General features: G+C 47.0%; 1 protein-coding gene across 2 annotated transcripts; it reads right to left on the bottom strand.

Annotated features, from left to right (window-relative positions):
* Positions 1-74: 74 nt before the first annotated feature.
* Positions 75-27,491, bottom strand: Onecut1 (one cut homeobox 1). 2 transcript variants are annotated; one of them, XM_032910518.1, is made up of 3 exons: positions 26,148-27,356; positions 11,104-11,181; positions 75-1,093 (listed from the first exon to the last, which is right to left on the bottom strand). In XM_032910518.1, exons 1-3 carry the CDS (start codon positions 27,250-27,252, stop codon positions 801-803), a joined length of 1,476 nt encoding a protein of 491 aa, XP_032766409.1. In that variant the 5' UTR covers positions 27,253-27,356; the 3' UTR covers positions 75-800. The 2 variants fall into 2 exon arrangements, with proteins under 2 accessions (XP_032766409.1, XP_032766410.1); XM_032910519.1 differs by lacking the exon at positions 11,104-11,181 and having other exon boundaries at positions 26,148-27,491.
* Positions 27,492-27,745: the final 254 nt, after the last annotated feature.

The following is a 27,745-nucleotide window of genomic DNA, read 5'->3' as shown; positions in this document are numbered from 1 at the left end:
GCTTTGGTTATTAAAATCATTGCAATAAAATACCTGTACTATAATACTGTGTCTTTGGTACCTAGGTGATTCTCTTTTTTTTTTAATGGATGGACTCTTGTTTCATTTTTTCTTTTAAAAAATATCTGAACATTTCTTAACAAACAAAGAGAGCGTACTGGTTTAGGTGCCATTCAAATTTTCTTTGCTGGGTTTGAATCTGCATTTAGGTTGTGGGCCTGGCAGGTTCAAACGCTAGGCTTAGATGAGAGAACTCACATCTCAGATCCAATGAACTTAGAAATCCCACACCAGCTTGGTCATGTCGTACGGTGCAACCCTTCCTGAAGACCAGCCGTGCCTGAGTCCCTAACCACTGGTGTTGCTGTGTGTTTACGTGTGTACGCACGCACACACATACTCACACGTGATATTGAGACGCTACACACCTTTGCGGTGTGGTGGAACAGATACGAACGTCTGATCTTAAAAGATGTCCACTCGATGGCTCAAACATTACTGTGCTTAGAGCCACCGAGCAGCCGGGCACAGTGAGGTGCAGGGGTTGAAGGCGCGAGATCCGACGTTTTCTCCATCATCTTTCTTGCCGAGTCTTGCCCCGCTGAAGTATGTGTCTCTGAACAAAGTCAGAACGCAGGTGAGCTTTTTAGTCTTTGGTTTCTTTGGACTATAAATACCACTTGTTTTCCTTCAAATATTTCTAAGTATAAACCTGCTATCTTGAGGTCCTGGTCTTTAAAAACTTTTTTTTAATTTAATTTAAAGCTTTTCCACCGAGGTTCTAGTCTGTGGTTCTTCCTTCATGCTTTGGTACAAGTGCTTGATGAAGACGAGGAGTTGCCTGAATTGGAGCTGCCCTCGTCCTGCCATTTGTCCAGACTCCTCCGTCTCGCATTCATGAAGAAGTTGCTGACAGTGCTCAGCTCCAACCCCAGCTGCTGGGAAATGGTGATTTGTAATTCTTTGGACGGACGCTTATTTTCCTTGAATATTGCATGTAGAGTCCGACGTTGGACGTCTGTGAAGACCAGCCTGGGCTTTTTGGGGGTGTTGCCTCTGTCCTTCCCGTGTTCTTGCTCTTTCCTTTTGCAGGCTGCAAAGAGATATGGAAGATGTTTAGAACAAATTCCCTGCCGGGGGTTGGTCAGCCATTCTTCCTGTCTGCTGACCCCTGACTTAAAGCACCGAGAACGGCTGGGAGGAAAACTTTTCAGCACAGAGGGCTGAAATACAGGTGGCACTTTGTGCACTATGGGTGGGTCCTGGCTTTGACCGGTTTCTGTAGTCTGTCAGGTAGCTCCACCAGGCCTCCAGCTAAATGAGCTGTTTGTGTTTCTCTTCTAGAAGGACATTTAATTCTCTCTCTCTCTCTCTCTCTCTATATATATATATATATATATATATATATATATATATATATATGTGTGTGTGTGTGTGTGTGTGTGTGTGTGTGTGTGTGTGTGTCTGTGTGTCTGTGTGTCTGTGTGTCTGTGTGGGAGGGAGGTGTGCACATGAATGCAGGTGTCAATGGAGGTAAGGAGAGGTTATTAGATCCTTTGGATCTGTAGTTACAGACATTTGTGAACCACTTGAGTTGGTTTTAGGACCCAAACTTGGGTGCTCTGGAAGACCAGCAAGTGCTCTCAACCACTAAGCCATTTTTCTAGTTCCTAATTTGAACTTTTGGGTTTTTTTTTAAACTTTTTAAAATTATATTTCTTTATTCGTGTGTGTCTGTGGTCTACGTGTATAACTCCATCACATTCTAACCTCACACTTCCCCCACAGAAGGTGTTTTCTAAAGCACCACCATCTTCTCCCAGCATGCAAATCTCTGTCTCCTAGAAACCATGAGTAAAGACAGAAGCCAGTTGGCAGTGGGGAAGACCCAGAGTTCGACAGAGGCAACCGAGGAGTGGGATATGCTTCTCAGGAGGTGGGATCCAGACAGCCTGATAAGCTGGCTTAGGGGCCCGGGTGGAAAGAGTTCAGAATACTTTTAGGTTTCTTGTTAGATGATGGCACATGGAAAAAAGAAATTTTTATGAGGGTGTAATTACTTGTATATAGGACAAAGTGCATTGGAAGTGCTGGGTTGGCATTCTGTTAAAGATCTCCGATAGGTAGTTGTCCAGAAGACAGCAGGATGTATGGAGCCTGGAGCTCAGGGGACAGGTCTGAGCTAGAAATACAGCCTTGGAAGTCATTAGGGCTCTGGATGATAAATTATACAACGCATACTTATAGAGAAGTAAATAACAGTATTGGGCGAAGCCTCAACTTATCTATCATTCAAAAGGCAGAGCTAGGGGAAATCTCTGCAGAGACGTCCATTTCCCAGCTAACCAGGGAGCACATCTGAAGGGCTTGAAGCAGGTCCTGGGTACTTGGCAGGATTCCATGGACCGAAGCCACCCACAGCCGTCAGTCTCCACCTGGCATCAGAGCAGAGACTCTCTTCCACAGGGGTCTTTGAAGGGAGGATTTACAGGCCAATGGCACCTGGAGAAACCTTACCAGACAGCCTCTTCTTCAAGATTCACATTTCACACCTGTTTCTCAAATCCACTCAACCCCAAGTCCTTTGTGGTAGGGTGTGCATAGTCATAAATCATACAGTACTCACATCGGGGAAATGTAGGTCACTATATTTTTCTGGTTAAGGTCTCAAGTGCTGTTGATACCGCAGGGTCAGAAAGCTGGGAGGTGAAACTCTATTGGAACAGGGACTTGGCTAGCTGCCTCCTCCGGACTCCCAGTTAGGGTGTTCTGAACAATGCAGGCTATAAGGGGAGCACAGACCCTATGGGGCTATTGGAGATGGTATTTCCATGCTACATTTGGAGAGAAACCTGAGTTGCCAAATATGAAGGCTGTGGTGTCAATAGAAGAGAGAACAGACAAGCTCATTTAGGCCATGAGGTGACCAGAGGAGAAGAGGAATAGCATGCAAAAACAAAGCCATACTTCTGGAAGCGTCCATAAGGTATAACTGTTAGAGTCCTTAAGAGACCAGACGAATGAGAGAAATGCTTTGGGATGTCTACGGGGTACATTACCAGATAGAGGTGACCCACACCAAGATAGAAAAGCTCAAGCTAGAGGTCTGAGTCTCCACACATGTATGTGCGAGCTTGGGGATGCATGAACGAGGAATGGGGACCAGAGGCACTGCAGTGCAGGGAAATGCTCACAGACAAAGGCATACACAAGATATACATAGGAGTGGGTCCAGAGGAGGGAGGCAGAACTGGATTTGGGGATACTGTAGACACATGAAGCCCCAATGAGTCCCCTCCAGGAAGGAGGCAAGTCAACGTGCTTTCAGGGTCCTGTGGCGAAATCTGAGAGATGCCTCAGCCAGATGAGTAGCTTTAATCTGCAAGGTGTGGGCATTCATAGTCCCATGCAGGAGGCAGAAGGATCGTGCACATCAGGAAGGAGGGAAGGAGAGAAAAGAGCCAGGTGCAGGTGGCAAGCATCTGTAATTACAGCAGGTAGGGGAATGGAGGCAGAAGGACGGTGAGCTCACAGTAGGGAAAGGGCAGAAGTGTAATGTCTGGGAACTGGCTTTGCCTATAATATGCAAAGCAGAGCCAAATGTGTTTTGGAAACTGAGTCTTCAGGGTGTTAAAAGATACTCCGTGAACAGAGTTTTGAGGTCAAGTCAGTTTGGAAATGCTAATTGATCAAGCCTAGCTATTTAATTCAGACACCTCCTCCCCTCCCCGACCCCCATACACAACTCATCCTGGAATGTGGGAATGTGCCCCAGCTCATGCTATCAGAGAATTTTAGGGTTTGTTTCCAGGAGTGTTTCTTAATGTGTGGTTGGCTGGCCTCAGGCTGGCCTGTGAGCTGTCACTGACCTACAACAGGATCACTGTAGGAAACTAAGAGTGGGTAGGGAGAACTGTCAGAGATGCTTGACATGGGGAATACCCATGCACGAGTATATTCCTATCAGGACATTTTCCCCACATTACAGGACCACACGTCCAAGACACATGCAGATTAAAAATACATCAATAAACAAGCAGTGCTCTACTCCCTAGATTTTAAGAAGCTTTGGCACTGGAACGCACTTTAAAAGTGTGGTGCATAGTGACACCCTAGAACCGACTCTGAGCCAAGGATCTGAACATCACCTTGTCAAATTTCCTTCCGCAATGACCCAAAGATCTTTCCAGCACTGAAAAGGGTTGACTGATGGGGCCGGAGAGATGGCTCAGCAATTAATGGCTCTTGCTTCTCTCCAAGGGGCACCTCAGGTAGCTCACGGCTGCCTCTAACTCTGGCTCCAGGTGATCTGACACCCTTTTTGGTCCCTCTAGGCACTGTACTCGAGTGTACATACCTACATAAGACACACATGCATACACGTAAATTAAGAATAAAATAAGTCCAAGTGTTGACTGAGAAGTGCCGGGAATCTGTCTGGGAAAGTGTGGGCATGGATATCATGGTCTGGGGGGAACATTTACAAGGATGAATGGATACAGATACAGACCATAGTCTGGGGTCACTAAAGAGAATTCTGTGCACGTTCCTCGCTATTTTAGAGCTTGCTGTCCTCAGTTACAGTGTGCTTCTTGTTTCCCAGGTTGGTAATAAATTGTAAGCAAGATCACATTCCTAGATGTGATTAAAACCGTAAGTTCCTAAGAAGTATCACAGAAGTTTGCAAATTAGAGGCTGGAGATGAAGCTCAGTGGCAAGCACAAAGCCCCGAGTTCAATTCCCATCACTGTACATTTTTTTTTTGCATATAAATTTACCAAGCTTCCCTTCCTCCTTAAGTCCGTATGCAAGTCAGACGCTGGGTTCAAGTCTTTGCTGACTCTAACTTGTGTTATGAGGTTGTCAGATCCTGGAGACCTCTTTAACTGAGCAAATATCAGTGGAAGGCCTCTGAGGACTCTGAAACTACCATTCAGGGCTGAAGCACCTCTTCTGGTTTCCAAAGTCTACTGTGACCTTAATTAAATAGTATATGAAGCAAACCTCCGTCTCTCTGTCTCAGTGTGTAGCTGCTCCATTGACTTCTATTGTACCACCTCTGATCTTTATGGGTTTTTATTTTCTATTCTTTTTTTTCCTTTTTTTTTTCTTTTTTTCGGAGCTGGGGACCGAACCCAGGGCCTTGCGCTTGCTAGGCAAGCGCTCTACCACTGAGCTAAATCCCCAACCCCCTATTTTCTATTCTTATTGTTTGTTTGGGACAGTATTTGATTTCTCAAGCTGACTTGGAACGTGACGTGTAACAGAATGAGGATCTGAGAACCCCTCAAGAATGGGGTTGTAGGCAAAAGTGCCATCACATCTCATTTAGACTGAACCCAGCTTCATGCAAGCTAGCCCATCCCTCTATGTATTCTACATCCCCAGACCCTTTCACTGCTTTTGAAAAAGAGCAAATAAGCCATGAGTTGTGTGATACACGCCTGTAATCTATTCCAGGCCATAATGGGATACAAAGGGAGATCCTGTCTCCCTCCAAGGGGCAGATGACAAGAACAACAACAAAATGAAGGAGCGGTGGCTCTGCAATCAGCAAGTCCAGACTCAATCTCATTTAGATGGAGGCAGAAAAACAAATCCATGCCTCTCACAATTGCTCAAATCACCGATGTAAGAGCTCAAAGCCATGACAAGCACCACAGACTCCACAAACGGGTTAGCGCTGTAACTTCCGAGACCCCTGAATCACTAAAACGAAATAGAGGCTGGGGAAATGGCTCAGCAGCTAAGGGCACATACTGCAGTGTAGAGGACTTGGGTTTGAGTCCCCGAGCCCAAGTCAGGTAGCTCACACTACATACAGCTTTAGGGCATCCGTCAAAATCCTTCCTGCCTCTGCAGGCAATTACACTCATATACACACGGGCATACACATAAACTTAATTAAAAATAATAAAGATACACCTTAAAATATGTGCATGCGCACATGTGTAACAGGAATATGTGTGTGCATGCTTTTGAAGCTGAGTTTCTAGTCTTCCATTACAGGTGTAGGGACAGTTGTTTGAATGCACTTGCTGGTGTTTCAAGTGTCTGTCTCAGGGCTGGCTGTTTCACACAGGTGGAATTGTAGCTGGAGAGAAGGTCTTTCTCAGTGTGTAAGTGCTGTGTGCTCAAAGGGGCCTAAGAGATCAGGCCAAAGCACTCATTCTGTCAGAAGCTTGGTTTCTGCTGTGGAGCTAATCAAATCCTTATGCCAACCTGGGCCAGGTTCCTCAAGAAATAAAAAGAAAAACAATTTCATGGCTTGACAATGCCAGCAACCACCATGATCTCTGAACAGACCTTAGCCTGTTAGCCTCTGTGGAAGTTATGGACAGCTTAAGCCAGGCCTGGAATTCCAGCACAGCACGTGGGAGGCTGGGGGATGGGGATGGTTGGGGGAGGCAAGCCTGGGCTACATTACAAGATCCTGTCTCAACCCAGTCCCCAACCCAAAAAGGAAATGGACTCCTCAGGAAGTGTGGGTTGAACTGTGTGATGGTCTCTTGGTTCAGCTGGGTAGACACTCCGTTTGTCTCACTGTGCTCGTAAGTCAATGTCAGTCCTTGGTCTTGTAAGCAGGGATGAGCGTGAGGTGGGGGTAGACTAGGATGAGAAGTCCTTTTAGCCTCCATGTGGAAGAGGAGAGATGGGGAGCTGAGGGCATCATGTACACATACCCAAACACATACACATAATCAAAAAATATTTTAGAAGCCCTTTGATCATTTGGAGCCCAGTAACTGGTATGGTTCTTGCAGTAATGATGTGCGTTCCACAAGCCAGTCGAGATGTATAGCTGACTTGATGAACTACATGCTTAGTTTGCATTTTAGCTCATGTATGCCTATTGTGAATTACAAAATTTATTGATCCTATTTATAATTAGCATCTATACATTTTATAGCATTCATAACAACTAAAAGTTATTAAAAACAAAACCAGAACTATAAAAATCAGTTTCCAGGGACAGGAGATGATGACTCAGCAGGTAAGATCTCTTGCTCTTGGGGACCTGAGTTTGGGTCCCCAGCACTCACATCGAAAGATGGGCAGGGCTGCATGGGCCTGTTACTCCAGTGCCTGTGTCTGGAGAATTGCTGGGGCTTACTGGTTGCCAGTCTAGCTCCAGGTCCAGTGAGAGACTATTTCAAGGAAATAAAGAGTGACAGAGAGGGATACTTGTGCACAGTCAAATTAAACTAATTTCCTATAGTTGATTTCAAATGAGTGAAGCGTCTGCCTCATTTGGATTTCTGGAAAGATTCTGTATAACCATACTATAAATTTCCATAATATGCCAATAATATACTCTGAAAAATGAACTTTACAGGAGTCTCCTGAAGTCCACGAAGAAAGCTCTGCTCTACCTCAGTACTCAAGGATCTTGATACTATGACCTCCACCACCCTGCATTCTCCTGACTGCCCACCCCCTGCCTGTCACTCATACCACACTGCTCAGTTGTACCCAAACGCACCAAGCACGTTCATGCTTCTACAGCTTCACCTAAGCTATTCCTTCCACTCAGAATGCCATGTCTTCCTTCTTTCCACACAAAGGATTCCTTACAGAGTAAGGCCAGGTTCCAGAGTTTCCTTTTCTCTATGCCTCCTCTGTCCCAGGGAAAATTGTTGGTTCCCATGACAACAGAACAGCCCTGCCCCCATCACTCCACCCCCCCATCCCACTCCTTATCCCCACCCCCGATTTAGTTCATTCCTCATCAATCTCTCCCAGTGGAGTGGAGACAATCTTCTTACATGGTTAACAAAAAGGCTAGACCACAGATCCTCCCTTACGCTCCCAGCAAACTAGCATTCTTGTTATATAAATAGACTAAATGTGGGCCTGTAGAAATTAGAGATAATAAAGACTAAAATTTAATATCAAATTTCAAAAATACTGTTCCTGAATGGCTACTCTTGAAACAGGGCAACTCTACTGAGGAGATTATTTCTAAAGTGACATTAGCCCACTTGTTGCTTTTTGGGGAGGACCTGAGTTTGAATTCCAGCACCTTCTCAATGACTTACAACTGTCTGTAACTCCAGTGTCCGTGAATTTGACACTCTCTTCTGGCCTCTGCAGGCACCAAGCACACATGTGGTGCATATACACACATGCAGATAAAACATTCACACACATAAAGTAATAAAATAAAATCTAAAAAGGAATAAAGGAGAAAGACAGTCAGCTTCCTTCCTTGGTGAAGGAAGCTGTGATACCCTGAATCAGAAGGTGGTTCAAGACCAGGCAGGGAACAGGTTGGAAAGATGGAGATGGAGAAGCAGACGGTGCAGGGGAATTAAGTTTGTCTGAGACCCTGAAATGAGTTAGTAGAGTGACCGACCATGCCTCTCACAAGCAATTGGTGTGCAAGTGCAGGCTCTGTGCTCCAGAAGGTCAAGGTACACTGTGATCTTCCTTGCTAAATCTGGAGTGCGACTGATCAATATATCCCTAGTTCAGGGTACAGGAGAAAATAATTGGAATTTTTTTCCTCCTAAGACAGGGTCTTGTGTAGGTCAGTCTGACCTCAATCTTGCTATGTATCTGAGAATGACCCTGAACTTCTGATCTTTCCGCCTCTGCCTCCCAAGTGCTAGAATCGCCTGCCTGGCTTATGCATGCTGGGGAGAAAGCTAGCACTCTCGTGTCTGAGTCATATCTTTAGTCCAAGAGTTGGATGTAAGGGTGAGAACAGCACATATCTACCTCCCTTGTAGGGGAAACCATAACAATAAATTCATGAAATGGCCCATGGAAAGGAGTCTTGGGAAAACCCAGTCTCTGGGGCTGAAGCACCCACATGGATAATGTGTTGGAAACACACAAAGATGTCATTTTGCTTCTTTTCTGGAGACTGCATGTTTCTGAACATCTTGCCATTTGGATCCCTCTGGCTACTGGTTCCCCACCTCCATAGGTGATGGCATCATGCTTTTCTCCTGGGCTCCAGGGCTAGCCTACACTCTGCAGTGCAAAAGGCTAGAAGAGCCTTTGGGAGTTCTTAGTGGTGGGTAGACACTGGAACCAACTGGGAAGCATTAGAAGCTGGTACCTGGGACCCGGATCTAGATGTGCAGTGTGCACGGCAGCCCCAGGTGATTCAGTCACATAGCTGGAGCTGAGGTATTGTGGGTCAGTGTTCCTTAGACTTGCGCCATGTGAAGATTCTGCCTGAGCCGAATAAGGGGAACTGAGATTATAAATGCCACCCTGAATCAGGCGCTTCTGATGAAAGTGGGCGTTAGGATGCTCAGATCCATGGCTTTTGGTGCTGGGAATCGAACACAAGGTTTACCATGCTGACGACATACTGTATCCCTGACCAACAGTGCGGCCCCTGGCTGTAAGGGTTTTGAGCACTAACTAATGGAGCCTCCCCATCTTGCAAAGCACCTAATGAGGAGAATTCAGGGAGACTGGACAGCAGCTTCTTGGGTGGGTACACATTTCAGGACCAGAGGGATGAAGAGAAAGTTTTTGGTGTGACCATCACTTAACAGATGAACAGGACAAACCTATGGTACAATGGTGAGCGGAGTCTCAGAGTTTAGTGTATGTTACAAACACTTTGGAGCTTGTTAAGATACGACTGATGAGCGTCTGTCTCAGTGCTTCTGATTCAGCGGGGTGTCTAAGAAGCTCCCTAGTGATTCAGGGACTTGTATTTGAAGGAAGAGCTGGGAGTTATTCCTATCGAAAATTGGTTGAGCAGGTTTGTTTCCAGACGTGCTACAGGACTAGCAAATGTGTGTGTGTGTGTGTGTGTCTGTCTGTCTGTCTATCTGTCTGTATATATGTCTGGGTCTCTGTGTATATCTCTCTGTATGTGTTGTCTGTCTGTGTCTCTGTGTTTTTATGTCTGTGTGTATGTCTGTGTACGTATCTCTGTGTATTTGTCTGTGCCTCTGTGTGTATATATGTCTGTGTGTGTATCTATGTGTGTCTGTGTGTATGTCTCTCTCTGCTCTGTGTGTATGTGTCTTTCTGTGTGTATTTGTGTGTGTTTGTGAAAGACAGAGGAGGAAGAGAGAGAGAATGATAATTGATTATTGAATGTCAGGTTTCTGACTGTAGACTAAAGAAGGATATACAAACAGGGCATAAGGAAAGGCAAAGAAAAATTCCATAGGATCATTTAACAATTGTGTGGGTGCAGGAATTGATACACACACACACACGCACACACACACACACACACACACACACACACACACACACACACACACACAAAGGGTAAAGGAGCTTGTCATCAAGCCTGAAAATATAGTTTCATCTTCAGGACCCACATGATAGAAGGAGAGAACTGATTACTGTAACTTTTCCTGACACCTACACATGCTGTATCACGTATGGATTTCATATATATATATATATATATATATACCCACTAATATAAATGTAATATGAATATAAATACTAAGCATGCATAAATGTGTTTATTGTTTATGTTTATCTCTGTGTAAATATATGTATATATTTCCCAGCTTTATCTGAGAGAATGGAGAAACAAAGCCATGCTAACAGTGCATACACAGATAGTACCCAGCTCTTCTCTGTCTCTAATGCCTTCCTTATCCACCAGGATAAGCCATGGCTCATCAAGGAAGGGGTAAACCCAAGGCTTAGGGCAGGGAGGGTACCAAACAAACTTGGAATATCACTGTATGTTGAAAAGTTTAAAAAATAGTAATACCATGTCACAGGACATAAGAGGGGCTCCCATTAGCCAAGTATGAGACAACTTGAGCACCAAGATATTTAAAAGCAAGCAATATTTTGCAAATTGTTGATAAAAAAGGAATTGTGTGAGTTCACACCAATAGTAAATGGGAGAGAGAGAGAGAGAGAGAGAGAGAGAGAGAGAGAGAGAGAGAGAGAGAGAGCGCTGAGGACTGCCTGTCTGGCGTGCACAGTGCTGAGGGTGGAAAGTCAGAGCAAGCAAAGATAAACAGGTGCTAAATAGGTAGGGACTTTTGAGGAGAAGTAGAATATTTCCACTGCCTTTTAGTTGCAAGGAAGGGAGGAAATGCCCAGCGATTATACAGTGTAGAAATTAGACAACACTTTGGTTAAACAAAACTCACTCACCAGGTAAGGGAGGAACAGACAGTTGGGGGCCTCCAGATGTGATCCTCAGAGAAGGCACACTGCCACCCATGGCGCTTTCTGGGTAAGAGAGCAGAAGCTCAATGGAAACACGAGGAAACAACAGAAGCACACACAGGAGAGCGAGCGCATTCTACAGGGGCTGGAAATAAAGAACACTTGACTGCAGTTCAATTCCTGGGACCCCCCACAGTGGATGGAGAGATTGAACTTCTGCATATAGTTCTCTGACGTCCATCTAGGTGCCCTGGCATGCTGGCACACGCACACAAACACACATGCACACACCCATAGACACATGCACACACACCTTCAAACGAACGAATGAATAAACATAAAAAACAAATACAAATTTTAAAGAGAATAGCATTTTCTTCAAACATACCAGCTCTGTAAAAGAGAAAGGGTGGAAGAGGACTATTGCACATTAAAATTCGGAAGCACAATCAAGACCGAATTCTGCGTGGAAGAACCGTGCTCTAAGGATACCACTGAGTCACCCGGCAATGCCGAGCAAGAGAATATCCCTGTGCTTAGGAAGACGCTCAAGTATTTTGAGGTAAGGGTTGGGCCATGGTGAGTGTACATGCCTTTAAAGAAAATAAACTCCCATGTGAAGAGAGCAAACATAAAGCAAGTAAGTAAAACGCTAGCCCTGGCCAGTGCTCACAGCAGAGGGAGTTCCCGATGGCCTTTGCTCCATTGATCCCTGAAGATTTTCATAATTTGAAATGAGTTCCAAATGAAAATGTAAACAGCTTTCTGCACTTCTGAATGGTATTTAGCAACATGGAGGCATGTTTGATTGAACATGCTCTATCAACCTAATTGTGTAATAGAATAAAGACTTACAGTATAGCTTATACATGCACTCTAAATTTTATTGCATTATTTATTTATTTGTGTGTATGTGTGATTATGTGTGTGCCTATGTGTGTAAGTGTGTGTATGCATGTATGTGCAGTGTATATGTGTGTGCATGAGTATGTGCATGTATGTATGTGTGTATGCATGTATGTGCATGCGTGTTTGCATGTGTGTGCATGTGTGTGCAGATGGGGGCCAGAGGACAGCTTGGGGAATTGATTTTTTGTGTCCACCACGAGGGTCCAGGAGGTTGAACTCAGGTCATCAGGCTCATGGCAAATATCTCACGTATATACGTGCCATTCAAAAGCTAGAAGGAAAGATTATGGGGTCCAGAGGTCGGGGGGGACTGGAGCAAAGCAGTATCATCTGGACACGACAGGACCTCTGCACTTGTGAGTTCATGACCACTATGGTTACCAAGGGGGGCCTGCACAAGATCAACAAATGGGAATTCCAGTATGAGGTGGGAGAGGTTCCTAGGTCCACACTTAACTGAGGAACTATTAATTGTTGATGGCTTCTGGGGGAGGGAGGGTTAGTTTTCTTTAAATATGGGGTCCTTCATTGGTTCAGTATGTTCCAGTGGATGGCTTCACACCCATGAGTGTGTGTGTGTGTGTGTGTGTGTGTGTGTGTGTGTCTGTGTCTGTGTAAAATTTTAATCCCACAATTTATGCAACATAAACTGGATTTAGTGGATTGATTTTTTTTAATAGAGGCCTCGTAGTCGGGAGAGCAGGAAGGTGGAGAGAATCTGGGAGGAGTTACGGGGAAGTGTGTGTGGGGTGGTTATGAGAAAAATGCAGTTCATGAAACTCTCAAAGAATTAACAATATTATAGGGTCTTTTTCAAGCAAGAAGGAAATAAACCAATATTTAGAAAGGTGTCATCTCTTGGTTATAGAGTAATGAGCAATTTTGTTGTTTCCTTGCTATATCCTCATATTTTCAAAAGTCTCCATATAGGCATATAATACTATCTTTGAAAGAGGAAGCCAAATCTTTATTAAAATTCCAGCATTTATTAAACGCTGCAGGTGGCCAGGTCATTTAACGATAGCAAAATCAAGCAAAATCCCTGAATACGGTGAAATATTCAAGGATAGGGATGGTTGTCAGAGAGGACATGTGAATTATGATACTTCTAAAATATAAAACCATAAAACTTTATTTCCCTGAGTAGTTTATAGACCAATGTAAGTGTCTAAAAATAGGAGATTGATTAAATAAATTATAGCACAACTATAAAATAGGAGATTCATAAATGTTTTCTGGCATTAAGTGCTCTGAGGGCAAAGGCAGTGTGCGTGCTTCATTTGCTGTACTGCAGATTGTGACCATCTTGTCTCCACATAGATTTGGAATGAATGAATGAGTGAATGAATGCTACTCATAGTTTGGGCAGGAGGAATGATGGATCACTATGGCCTCTGCTATTTTTATGTGTTTTCAAATATTCCACTATGAATGTAATAACACAAAACATTTTTATTCAAAATTTTTATTTTTAATCATGTATATTTTTACATACCTCTGTGTGTGTGTGTGTGTGTGTGTGTGTGTGTGTGTGTGTGCGCGCGCATGTGGATCCAGTGCCCATATAGGGCAGAAGAGGGCATTAGATTCCCTGCAGCAGAGTTTCAGGTGACTGTGAGTCAGCTGACATCAGTGCTGAAAGTTCAATCTCTCTGCAGGAGCAGTAGGGTCTTACCCTGTGAGCCATCTCGCCAGCCCCCGAGATACTTTTCAAACATGAATCACCATTGAAGTTGGGACCACTTTCCGCCTCCCTAGAACATGGCCGCCCTGTACTCTGTCACTCAGCCGGCCACACTGGCACACTGCCGAATGTGGAAATAAGCATTTCTAGAGCAGCAACTGTTGGCCAAAAAATTAAAGCTAGAAGCACTCTCCATTTTCCCTAGGAATGTTCAGTTTGGGAAATGAAAAGGCCTTTCTTTATTTACAAACTGGACCATCCACCCACACACACACACACACACACACACACACACACACACACACACACACACACACACACGTTTACATGCTTTTAAAGCCATAGGTTATCTTTGGAGAGTACAGAAGAATCGGGCCTTCCCCCAAGCTTCAGCCCCGCCCACTCAATCCCTATACAGATAACCAACCCTTTTGTGTGTGAATTTCCTTCCAACCTATTCCTGAGGGGATGGTAATATTGAACTCTAAGATTCTAGATTGTTAAATTTAGTATAGAGTACTTGAAAACACATGAAAGTATCTTGACAAACTTAGTAACAGGAGAATGGTTTGGGAAGAGAACTTTGTGTGCCTACTGATCATTTAACTTTTTAAAAGTTATGCTCATACGACACATATTAAAAAATATTTATTAATTGGAAATGACCCTTCTTTCAGTTTGGGGGCTCATGGGACCACCACTCAAATAACTAGTGTGCTGGGTAGTTTTGTGAACTAGACACAAACTAGGACCATCTAGGAAAAAGAATATCAGTTGGGAAAATTTCTCCACCAGATGAGCCTGTAGAAAGTTCTCTTGATTAACAATTGATGTGGGAGGGCCCAGACCGTTGTGAGCGCCCACGGCTGGATGATCCTGGGCTCTGTAAGGAAGCAGGCTAAGGAATCTGTAAGCAATTAGCAGCACGCATCCATGGTCTATTTCTGTTTCTGCCTCTGGTTCCTCCCTTCGACCTTTCATGATGGACTATAAGCCATTTTTCTCCCCGAAGGTTTTTTGTTTGTTTGTTTGTGTCTTTGTTTTTTAATATAATCTGGGCTGGCCTGGAACTCACAGAGGTCTGACGGCCTCTGCCTCGAGGGTGCTGGGATTAAAGGCTTGTGCCATCATGCCTGGTTTCCAAGTTGGTTTTGGTCAGTGTTTTATCATAGCAATCGAAAGCAAACTAAGAGAACTAGACTAAAGAAAAGCAGGATTCTCTTTCTGATAAAACGACATGTGTTTCTAGAGTGCTGTTCCCACCACCACAGGCTGACCCATGACTCAACCAAGATGAGCTAACACTTGTCTGCTATGCACAGGCCCTGTGCTTAGTCTCCTCTCTCAGAATCATTGCAGACAGATTGGAGCCCTGTGCTTGGGGTTACTTTTGTTCCTCTAACACCAGGGATGGGTGTGTTCGACCCCTTACATTGGTTCTTTACGGGGTCTGGTGGATCAAGGTATACACAAGTGTTCAACTTCCCAAGACAGGGTCACAGCCTTTAGTCCCCACGCCCTCTCCCAGGATGCCTGCTTCATTTTATTTTTAAAGTAGCTTTTAGGCCCCCTGGTTTGCAGACCAACTCTCTAAGCTGCTACACAACTGTTCATCTGCTCCCCACCATCCCAGCATGCTTTCAAAAGCACAAATCTGGTCGTTTCATTTCACAATTGGCCACAGCTGCCTTTAGCCCCTGCTGCCAGAGGCCCTTTAGCCTGTACAGACACACGAGGTCTCTGCCAGTACGTTTAAGGTTCCTCTTTTGTGTCTGTGTACTTAGCCCAGTGCCTGGTGCATGAGGGTCTCCAGCCGGTCAGTGTTTGTACGAATGAAGGAATAGGGCCATGCTGAAGGATCAGCTAAAGTCTTTCTCAGAACATACAGATATAGAAACCTCCTGGGGAACCCTGTGAAAATACAGATTTAGATGCAGGAGGTCAGGGCTGAACCCAAGTTCCCAGTTGCTGCCGATGCTGCTGGCCTTTGAGCCTCACTCCGAGAAGAAAGGTTGCACTGAATCCTGATAGCTTTCAAGTTGGAAGGATGTGCACTCAGAAGTAGCTATTCCTACAGGAACCTTGAAATCTTAAGTGAACTTCAGCATGGAAAGGGATGCAAAGAAGTTACAGAGTTTATATACATACCCTGTGCACACTGAGCAATGCAAGGGACTTTCAAATAAGAGAGAAGTAAATAAAATCCATTTGCTATGTAACTCCCAGTACCACCGACTTTTCCTTATTCTCTTGCTTCAGCCCTGGACTGCAGGGGTTACAGGTGTGCAGCACTGTAGTGAGCTGCATCTGGGGATCTCTCTCAACACATAACCTCTCCACCCCTCTCCACCAATCTGATTCTCCCCCAGAGGAACGTGGAGTGCATGGGGCTTTGCTCTCCATCGCTAAAGTCGAGCCTGGTGGATGCTTCTGTTGCTAAGCTGGGGAAGGAGAGGAGCCACCAGCTTTGTAATAGTTCAGATCCAAGAAGTCTGCAGAGAACAAAAGATGTGGGCAGCTCGTGCCTGCAGTCCTAGCGCTGGGGAGGTGAAGGAGATCAGAGGTTTAAGGCTAGCCTTGGTTACAAAGTGAGTCAGAGACAAAAAGATTTAGCTCTGTAGACCAGGCTGGCCTCAAACTCAGAGATCTGCCTACCTCTGCCTCCCAATTTGTGAAAAAGGAGTTTATATCATGTTCCATATATCTCTAAACACAGTTGTTTAGTCTTGCTTGCTTTTGAGTTTTGCCTTATATAAGAGCATTCTGCTTCATAAAGTGCACTTACATTTGGGCCCTCAAGTTCTTTCACTTTTTGAATTAAAGGTTCCAGGGTCAGTCTTTTCATATATCCAAGAATGCTGTGGGTTTAGAGTTATACAAAACAATGGAGTTTCTAGTCACGTGTGGGCTCACAGCTCTATGACGATGGCAAATTTGTCATAGCAAAGATGTTAATTTACATTCCCACAGTAGTATGTAAGTAATGTATATGTGTCCATGACAACCCACGCTATCCCCGTTAGCTTGTGTTATCGGAACACAGGCAATCAAATATTACACTACAGTACTTCTGTGCCAGGAGGCAATGTTCCTGGCGGCATGGACTGTTGCCTCCTGATCATCTGACCAGAGAGCAAGCCTGAGACATTGCCATCCAGACTGAGCCCCGCACCCCACACCTTGTCTAATCTTAATATAGGTGGACAGTATACTGAATGGAGATAGGAGATGAAGGTGCCCACGGGGCTTTGCCACAGTTATGCAGTCATGATATGAGGCAGTCAATGACAGAATGAGACCCGGAAGGGACTCGAAGGCCAAATCCTTCATTTACGTTTAAGGAGATAGAGGCTCAGAAAGGTTAACTTACTTGACAAGATCTAAGAACTAATTACTGCATCAACCTTTCTCGAGGGCACTTGATTCTTAATCCAGAGTTGCCCACTCCTAGTAATTTAGGACAGCATGATGTCATGTATGAATTTATCAAAGAATTAATACAAATGTTACATTAAAAAGACAGCATGACATGATTCATAATTACCTTAAATATTCAAATAATCAATTTATTTCTAAAGGTAATTGTTTAACTTAATTGACTGACGAATTTGATCATGTCCACTTCTTTGCTTATGGTGTGCACAGCAATAATATCCAGTGGGATGAACAGGAGGCAGAGACAACCTCAACTGTGGTTTCAATATGTACACTTATCTATACTAAAAGACATGGATCTCGTTAGGGAAATAACCCCCAATTATCTCATTGGTGAGTCTTATTATTGAACCACCTCCCCGGGAAATGTGAGGCATCTCCTTAAAAAGCTTGTGTGTGTGTGTGTGTGTGTGTGTGTGTGTGTGTGTGTGTGTAAAGCAAACTTTAAATCCATTAAGTTTCAATTTGACTCTCCTTTATGAACACTCCCAGTTAAGCCACCCTAAGGGGCTGGAGGCTGAGACCGTGAGACTGTGAACAGCATCAGTGAACTTTATAATGCAAAGACTGCTTTACATTGGAACGCAGAAAACTAATTTGTAACAGATACTTAGTGCAGAAGACTCTGACCCACTCACTACAGGGAAAGGAATCAAACTGGGGAAGGGACTGCTTAGTGACAGTCCTTGTGGGAAGTGGCTCCCACGGCTTACAGGGGGAAAGGCTGGTTTATGTTGACCTTAGGAATTCTCTGCTACTGCTCGCCTGCTTGGCTGCCTTGCTATCTCTACTCTGAGGAGTGATTCTTTATTTTAAAATATTTCTCCAGCACTGGAACTGGAGCTGAGGTGTTTGTGTACTTGCCTCAAATGCTTGAATGCTCTGGATTTTATCTCCAGCGATACAGGGTGGCAAACCCAGAACTCAGGAGGTGGAGGCAGGAGGATTAGAAGTTCAAGGTCACCCTTTGTTACAGAGTGACTTCAAGACCAGCCTGGAATGCATAAGACCCCGTGGGTTTTTTGTTTGTTTGTTTTTGTAATGTTTACACTTGGTTTGATAATAAAAGCCTTCTGTGTGTCACCCCTCTTCAATCTGAGGATAAAGCTTACCGGGTTTTTATTACCTTGGGGTGAGGGCTTGGAGGCTTGAACACCTAGTGACTTTGCCCAAGAATGCTGACTGTACTGTACTGAGTTACTTCTTGTTCAAGTTTTCCTCCTGGCAGTCATTTTAATCAGCACTTCTCCTATTTAATGAGCTTGTAGTGCCATTACATAATCGCCCAGCTCACCAGATTAATGATGAAAAGAGGAACTGATTTTTCCAGCTGCATCATTTGAAGTAAACGTTAACTTTCTTTCTGAGTCCTTCCTCTAACAGCATTAGCGTGACAAATATGTCTTTCTCTAGCATAAGTAATTAGAATTTAATCACTTTAACTGCATCTTAATTACCCCAAATGAATTGAAAGGACATTTAATAGCAAAGATTAAATTGCCTTAATGAACGATTTTTGTGACTCCATCAATATTGGAATCACGGTAGCAGCTCCGGACCCACTCGTCGAGGCGCCTGCGGTAAGGGCCACTGCCACTAGGTGGCGTGCTTCGCACGCTCGTATATTTAACACCCCTCCCTCCAATTCCTCTGTTTAAGAAGGCAAGAGGAAAAGGAAATGAAAAGCACATAGTTTGCTGTGTTCTTCTGACAAACTGTCTTTGGGGCCATGAAATCATCATCAGATGTTAAAAGAAAGTAATGACTTCAGAAACTGTCCCTTCTTTTTACCTCATGACGTATGCGAAGGAAGAGGGGTGGCAGGCACTTGGGTATGTGACAGAAATCAAGTTGCTCGCGAACAATCACCAACATACAAGCAGAGCTTTTTGTCAATTCTCTCTCTCTCTCTCTCTCTCTCTCTCTCTCTCTCTCTCTCTCTCTCTCTCTCGTGTGTGTGTGTGTGTGTGTGTGCGTGCGTGCGTGCGCGCGCGCGCGCGCGCGTGCAGAGTCTTAAATTTGAGGTAACAAACAAGTTGTGGAAGAACAGAGCCAAAGGTATATGAGAACATCAGCCTTGGAAGCACGGGTGGCCTTGGGCCTTTGGGCCTTCCTCCAGGCATGGGTCCCAGAGGGCCAGGCTTACCCGCAGAGCATATCTAATGAGATGGGCCTTGCCTATCGATAATTGTTTAAGTGAAAACGTGGGTAGAGAGACATGGGCTTCACATCTGTTACCACTCTGGCTGCTTCTTCTTCGGAGGGGATCAATTAAAAGAAATCTCCCTTGTACATCTGAGAAGAAAGAATTGTTTCGAGAGCTTTCCTTGAGAGCCTCGGAGAAAATATTTACTCTATAATTTCAAGAGCTTTTATGATGTACAGACCTTGCTAAATGGATGCTTAAGAGAATGGTGCTCATATTCTGGGTGTATAGATTGTGATCTGAAACTGGCGACAGAAGTTATTGGTGGAGGTTATGTCTGGCCAGAGCCTTTAACTTGGGGAAACTGAGTCCAGAGCACCAGTAAATTCCAGGGGAGTGACCAGAGACAAATTATTTAACCTACTACAGAAAGCATCAGACAAAGTCAAAGTAACTACTACACACCATATAGATTCCCAGACCTCCACGTTCATTAAGATCACCTGGGAGCCTGGGTCACACCCCATTCGATTAAATCAAAATATCTGGGGTTGCAGCCAGACATTAGCTGTTTAGGTCTTTAAGCGATTTCCACGTGTAGTATGACTTATGAGCCATTGGATAGACAGGGAGAATTAAATGGGAATGTCCACCACAGCATGGAATAAAGACAATGTAAGCAAACGACTTAAATTCTCCTCTTATTCATCCATATGGCAAGCCTGACAAATTGTCCTCTAGGGTTGGGCTCTGCTCGGCTGTTGTCATATTAAATCAGCACATTAAAAGGACAGAAAAATGTTTTAGAAGCTGTTTGTTCCATTGTAACATCTTTGGGAAGAAAGGTCTGTAGGTAACAGAACAGCGAGACCCTGATAAATAATTGTTTATTTGTATCAAACAGTCAGAGTGTCACCCTGTCATCTGTCACCTCGGGAAGAAAGTAAGCTTTATCAGAGTGAGTATGGTTGTTTTATTTTAAATAAAAGCCTGTAAAATGGGTGGTATATGAATGTATGATTGTATACCAAACTCATCTACATTAGAAAAATAAGATCTTACTTCTTATCAGACTGTGAGGCTGGGTTTTCCATGTAGAAATAACGTGGCTCTCTTCTGAGCGTGCACACTCGTCCTGTCCAATGTCCACACACAGAGAATGATTGGCGATGCATATAGGCTGAACTTTTGTATATATTAGAAACGGATGCTATAGCAAGCACAGCTTCATGAGATCCTCTTTCTGTAGCTTCCCCACATTGGGGGCCATTCCATTTTATCAAACTGTGGAAATCTTAGTATTTAAGTAGGCTCTGAAATGAAGCTGGTGATTTCACTTTCCAGCCACTGGGGTTGAGTTACAAAAATGAACGTGTGGTTAAATACTCCAGTGTATGCAGTTTACTGAGAACACTGGGCATTACCGCTTCAAGGGCATGGCCGACACTAACTATGGAAGCTGAGGAGTGAGATGCCTGGGGACCTCCTTCTAAATTACCCACAGCCATTAGAGTTGAATATTTCCTTTTCTTTACAAGAAAACCAAGAATGGATTTTACCAGTATATAAGAACTGTTGCTTGAGAGAACTTTGGGGACCAGCATGTTTGATTAGCTGAATTTGCCACGGATGTGGAAGATGACGACATCAAACAGCTAGTGTAACAACCTCCTTAAAGACCTCGTAGATTAGAGATGACTATAGATTTTCCCCAGCACGGATCAAAGGGACTGAATTGAACGTTTTAGCTTAATGATCCAACTCCTGTCACACCCACCGGGACGCAAAGTCCGATTTTATATGCTGGTGTGCACGTGCCGTGCCACGTAGGAACAAACCAATCAACACCTGATCTTTGAGGACGGTTTTGATCTTTTCGACGACCCGACAGGGACAGTGTTCATTCCAGGAGGGGCCTCCCGCTCTCATAAATTTCGGAATATTCGCTATTAGTGTTTCTTTGCTATAGCATGAGATCCTGTGGTATCTTAGCTGCCTTTTGGGGACAGAGTACAGGATTAGGCTACGAGGCAGCGGGGCTCTGTCCAGGGTCCTGACTCTGGGCCAGGGTTCCAAGCCTGCAGGGTCTGACAGCCCTTTCACTCACCCCATGGGAGGGAAAAACAAAGGCTTCTAAGCTTAAGGCCTGAGGGGTGCCCTCTGACTCACTCAGGCCAGTTTGCTGGGAAGCAAGCAAAACAAAGGAACTGTTAATCTGTGCAGACTATTTTGGTCCCAGCCTCCGAATTCAGATCGCCAGGGTCACCTCTGCACTTATCGCCCCTTTCAGGTAAAATGTCAGCGTAACTCGTGCATGGAATTGAAATATTTACCTTTTCTAGGTAGGTTGGGATTAGGGGTTGGTTAGGTTAGAATTCGGGCTGTAATTGGTAGGGAAGGAATCCCGTCTCCCTCGATGGAGTTTTTCTTAGGCATCCTCTTCCTCCTCCACAGCCTCTTCCTATCAAAACACTGCTTAGAAAATTTTAGGACAAGGATGCTCTAAAAACAAAGCCTCAGCCAGCCCAACATCTATCTCCTGTTCCCTCGCTAGGCGGCCACTAGGGGTCGTGAGCAGCGTCCTCTGCTCATCCGGGAGCAAAGCCAGTTCTTCTCGCCTCTGTCTGGCTCGCAGAGGCAAAAAGCTTCGAAGATATCACGTTATAGGTTTTGGATGGCTTTGCTGCTACGACACAGTGGAACTGCCCGTTATATCGTCTGTGTCAGTTGTAAGCAGCTGGGTCTGGAATGACCGCAGTACCCCAGCTCCTGGGCATATGGGGATGGCACTCAGAATTGGGGAAGACAGGATAGGTAGGCAGCTTCTGAGCATGCCATGGGGTTTGTTTTTGGTGGGTGTTCTCTCACAGACACCAGGTCTAAGCAGGCTTAGCTGGCTACAAAAACTACTATCGTTAATTATCACCACAGGCCCACTCAAACTCCTGCACCTCCTCTCCTTATGGGTTCACCAACGAAAAATACACAAAGCCAACTATTAACCCACGGAGGGGAGAGATAGAGTCTGTGAGGAAAGATGCCTTTCAGAGCCTTCTGGTGACTGTCCCAAGTCCTTTTGACTTCATATCTGGTGTGTGTGTGTGTGTGTGTGTGTGTGTGTGTGTTCCAACTATCCTAATTCACTCCACCATTCATCCCTGGAGGCTTTGGGACTCTCGGCTGCCTCCTGATAACGGGTTATCCCTTAGCCTCGCTGGGAGAAAGCCATTCTAGGCCTTGACCCCAGCCTCCAAGGCGGACACGGTCGGTCGCGCCCTACGGGCCCTTTGTTCAAGCTGCAGCGGGCTAGTAGCAGCTGCACCTCGGGAGAGCCACAGCTCAGGGAGCCAGGAAATCTGTGTGATGGCACCACCTTCTCCTCCCACTCTGTAACCCAGGAGCCCTTCCAGCCTTGGCATCTCTAGTGCCCAGTCCTGGCCTCTTTCTCTCTCTCCACCCAGAATTCTTCAAGAGTTGAACAAATGCTGTTCCTAAGACCCAGCCTAGCATTCCTGCCTGGCTGTCGCTGCAGGGGCAGCACGGGACACTTGAAATGTCACCGGTCGGGATAAATATTAACACAAAAGCAAATGGACGTATGCAGAGCCGGTTATCAATCAACCAGGCCACAAGGCCACTCACAGCAAACATGGCCCAGGTTGGGTTGGGCAAGACTTTCTCAGGGCCACTTCCAGGTAGGATGTCCCCCCCATCCGCCCTCAGCTTAGAGCTTCCTCTAGCACAGAGGAGTAAGGGGCACAGGGGGCGAAGTCCCGGGTGCCGCAGGGCAGACCATCTTCGTGCAGGGCTCTGGAGAGGTCTCCTCACCTCCCACAGGGTCGGCTTGCTCAGCACACAGCCTTGCCTGGGCTGAGGACCCGAGCAGTCACCACCTCCTGGGTGCACAGTGCTACAGTCACATTCACCGGTGGGTGTCTCTTGCAGTCTCTTTCCTTGCTGCCAGCTACTGCCGAAGGGCCGAAGCCTTCTGGAATATTTAATTGGAGGCTAATCTCCTCCTGTCTTGATAGACGCCCACGTCAGAGGCGGGGCACCCAGCTTGGTTTCCCCACCCCACTCGGGACCAGAAACGGTGTGCGCCTGGTCACGCTGCGTTTTAATGAGCAGCAGCAAGCATTACGTTGAGGCAACATATATTGATTTTTAAAAGGTAGTTAATTTGGTGAGAATTTCCTCCAGTCTTTCACCAGCGCTTGTAATTTATACACCAGAAGGCGCCTCCCCACCCCAAACACACTGCCACGTGCAGAAAGATTTTTGACCCTCCAGACAAGCTGCAGTGGAGCACGGGGCACAGAGAGGCAAATGGAGAACCTCTCTTCCACTAAAGAGTAAAGGAACTCAGCAGGCTCTTGTTAGGGGGTGAGAAAAGACGCTGATTTGCTCTTTGGTGTAGCAGCCGGCAAAGCTGCAATGGCTGGTCCTGCCGAGCAGGCACTAAGTTTCCGCAGTTGCCACACCAAAGCATCAGGCGGGTCAGTCCTAAGCTCCATCACTGAGGCCTGCTAGTCACCATTTCAAGGATCAGAGACCGACTTCTCTTAAGAAAGAAAGAAATCAATGAGCAGGGTTGGGTTTTCTTTGGAGGCTCCAAAATAGGCTGTGACTTTCACGGGAAAACGGGATGGCTCTGGGCTTCTCGAGTTAGCACGCCCCCCCGCCCTGCAGGCTCAGTCCCAATCCTTCTCACTCCTTTATGTTAAACAGACCAAAAAGGGAAAAAAGAAAAGAAAAAGAAAAGAAAGAGGCAGTGCTCTGCTGTGTCTCAGGACATCCTGTGTGCTCTGGTTTTTATGTCCACTGCAGCCTCCCATTTTCCACACAGTCTAGGAAAGGGCCACATGCCTGGAGCCCAGAATAACAGAGCTAGCCATCTGGACATAGGTGTGTAGATAGTAGCCCTATGATGACCTTCTACATCCCACAAGCACTTGCTCAGCACCCAATTCATGCCTTTGTTGTGCAGGTTCTAGGACTTGGTCTTCATTCGTTCAAGGGGCTCCCCAAGCAGTCAACCCCCCACCCCGTCCAAATCCCTGGCTCAGTTCTCTTATCTGGAGGCCAGTAGGCCTTGCACAGGATAGATAGATTAGGTTTCCAGTACTAGACAACCATCTTGCTACAGGACCTATCATATCAGTGTGTCCTGCTACCGTGTGAGGAGCGATGACTTCAAGAGGGTGCTGTGGATGGTTCTGAAGGTGCGGCCCAAGGGAGAGCAGCAAGGTCGGCTGCCCGCAGGGGTGATGAAGCCAACACTACAGAGAGTGCTACCTAATGGAACCTGGAGGCTAAAGGATGGCATTCAGTCAGTCTAGGTCCCCTGTCTGAACTGAGGCCACACCAGATTCCTGGGGTCACTTGAGAATTGTACAGCAAAGGACTTAGCTATGCCAGAAATTCTGGGCGGTCAGAGGCTGAGGCAGTGTGGCATCCTTGACGGAAGGCCTCTAGAGTCCAGATCCGGGGAAACGCTAGGGTAGCCTCGCAGGCTAGGATCTGAGGCTAGTTCGCACCTACCTCTCCCTAGCTTCTCATTGGCAGGCACCGGGTGGGGGGAGGGGGGCTCGGCCTCATGCTTTGATTTTAGTCTGTGAAACGGCTCAGTGCCCTCGGCTCAGAGCGGATTGACTGTCTTTCATTCTCTAGGGACGAATTAATGGAGAACGATCAGTTAATTAACAAACCCTCATTCCAGCGTTTACCTTTCTCTTCACCAAGATTCAGACCTAGGCGCAGGGCTCAGATGAGGCTGTGTGTGTGGCTTGGGGCTGGGGGTTTTGGGGTGGGAGGACGTGGATACTGGAGTCAATCAACGCGACAACCTCCGCCCAGGTCTTGTGAACAAAGTCCGCCCCTAGGCTGCCCTCTTCTCGCGTCTTCAAGGGTCGCCGAGTGTTCCTGGATCCCTGATGCAGTTCCAGCTGAGCTCAGCTGTCCACTAGGTCTCTTAGCCCACTACAGGAGCCGGGCCTGGTGCCTGCACTTGGCAGCTGAGACTTTCAGTGCTCAAAAAACATCATACAGCTTGCTAGGGATTTTTGAACTGCGAGGCCGGCTTGCTGATTCGAAGGACATTTACACATTCCCACCCAGTAGCAGCGCAGAGACTTAGATGGGGGAAAAAAATCACGACGACGAAAAAGCTAGTTGTCAGCCTAGGCTCAACCGGGAGTTTCCTGGGGACCTGGTCACTGTCCGCCTCTGTCCCTTTCCTTTCTACAGCCCGTTATGCACTCAGCGCAGATATGATAACCCTTCCAAAGCAGCCCCGCCGCCGTGACACTCATCGCCTGCAGGTTTGGAATCTGTGTACACACACCCTATTGAAGTGCGGCTCCCCTTACGCGCGGCGCCAATAAAACCGGCCAAGAGTGGGTCGCCGCAGCCAGCTCAGCCAAATATTGACTGGCAGCTTGAGCGGCGCCGGCCCCGCGCGGGGTATAGGCTTTGAACAACGGTAGCTAGTTTCTAGGCATGCTTCGTCCCTTCCTAAACCCTCTTGTGTTCCGCTGAGAACCATACGCCCAGTGTTCCGCCAGGTTCTAAGAGTCTCTACCTGCGGCTCAAAACCTTGCAGCTCTGTCTGCGAGCAAAAATGCAACCCCGAAGTCGCGGAGGCCGCCTTGTTCGGTCTTCGAAGCCTCCCTTAGCCCAATTCGCTGAGCCCTTGGAGAAGGAGAAGGAGGAGGTTGGCTACCTGAGCTGGCTCTTCCAGGTTTAGAGACACCTCTCTTGAAGAAAGGGGAGGCGGAGCGGGACGAAGCGCGCCCAGCCTTTCTCATTCCCTCCCACCTTCGGTCCCTTATCTGGCCCACGCGCCCATCGGCTCACCTGCTAAGCGGAGCGCCGACATGCGCTGGAACTCCGGCTCCTGCAGCCACTTCCACATCCTCCGGAAAGTCTCCCGACCGGACTTGAGTTTGCTCCAGGGCTTGGGGTTTCGCAGCAGGTCCGAAAGGGTCCCCTGGGAACGGCAGAGCACCCTCTGCGCGAAGATGGCCTGTGGGATGCTGTAACGTTTGAGCTCGGTGGTGATACGCTGCGCCACCTCTTTGGTATTGATCTCTTCCATCTGCCCTGAATTACTTCCATTGCTGACCTGCGCGCCGGTCACCGAAGGGTTGGGCTCCCGGGCTGTGCCCAGGAGCTGTCCGTGGCCCTGGGCATTCAGGTGGGCATGGGGATGGTGTGGAGGAAGGCCGTTGATGGGTACCATGCCGGCCGAGGTGGGCGTGAGGTGCTGCTCCCCGTGGCGACCGAGCATGGCAGGGTGGTGGGCTTCAAAGCCATTTGGGGTGAGCATCTTGTCGGTGGGCATAGCCGCGCCGGGATGAGCATAGTGGGGAAGTCCTTGCTGGGAGTTGTGAATGCTGCCCAGACCCGAGCCAGAGAGGGGCGAGAGGCTCTGGCCCATGCCAGCCACGTCCTTGTGGTAGGGGGTATAGAGGTTATTCATGGAGGCCAGCCCGCGCTCATCCCGCATAAGTGTGAAACTACCGCTCACGTTGCCCGCCAGGCGCTGGTGGTGATGTGGGTGGTGGTGGTGATGGTGGTGGTGATGGTGGTGAGGGAACTTGTCGGACACGGTGGAGATGGGCGGCAGCGGCTGCAGAGGGGTTAAGGTAGTGTAGGTGGTGGGCATGCTCATACCTGGGGGAGTTTCACAGGCCATGGTCATGGTGGGGTGCAGGGGGCCAGCCAAGCTGTGCTCAGGGGCGCGGTGGTGGTGGTGGTAATCGCTGCCTCCGCTGCCGCCGTCCAGCAGCGACGCCATGCCCATGGAACGCGGGTGCGCGGGAGGCAGGTGGCTGCCGCGGTGCCCCACGGAGCTGCGCGCGTGAGGGCTCCCGCCCAGCAGGTCAGCAGGGGCGGGCACCGGCTCATGGCTCACCCCGTGCAGCTCGCCGATCGCCTCCATGGTCAGCTGTGCGTTCATCGTGATGCGGGCGAGCGGGCTGCAACATCGATGTGGCCGGGCAGAGGCGGCGAGGGGCGCACAGAGTCCAGTCTTCACATCGGCTGCCTGCGACTGTGGCCTTTCTTTCTCTCACTGTGGGGATCTGTGTCTTTCGCTCTCTCTGTGTGTGTCTTTGCCTTCTCTCTTGCTCCCACCTTCCCCTCTGCCTTTTCTTTTCTTTTTTTTTCTTTTTTAATATTAATTTCCAAAAAGGATCCGTGCTGTTGGGAGAGCGCGGTGCCCCTAGCCCGCCCAGCCCGGCCCCCTCTCGCCCCTCTCTTTCTTAGAATCCTGCTGCCCCCGGCTCCCTTGACGCGGCCCGTGTGCCTGCCGCGGCTGCTGCCTGCCTGTGCCGCCCGCCAGCTCGAGCCATGGCTCGGTTACTGTTGCAGACTGTGGCTGAGATTCGGTAGCCGCTGCTGCTGCCGCTGCCCACCCTCACGCCCGCCGGGCGCAGCGCGCATGCGCGCTG

This window comes from Rattus rattus, chromosome 8, assembly GCF_011064425.1.
Source record: "Rattus rattus isolate New Zealand chromosome 8, Rrattus_CSIRO_v1, whole genome shotgun sequence".
Lineage (NCBI taxonomy): Eukaryota > Metazoa > Chordata > Mammalia > Rodentia > Muridae > Rattus > Rattus rattus.
This window is presented reverse-complemented; position numbering and strand designations above follow the sequence as displayed.

Coding starts and splice junctions, on each gene's coding strand:
- Onecut1 (XM_032910518.1), bottom strand. CDS start 27,252: ATGAACGCACAGCTGACCATGGAGGCGATCGGCGAGCTGCACGGGGTG. Junction 11,182..26,147: donor GTCGGCGCTCCGCTTAGCAG/GTGAGCCGATGG, acceptor TCTCTTACCCAG/AAAGCGCCATGGGTGGCAGT. Junction 1,094..11,103: donor GTCTGTTCCTCCCTTACCTG/GTGAGTGAGTTT, acceptor ATCTCTTTGCAG/CCTGCAAAAGGAAAGAGCAA.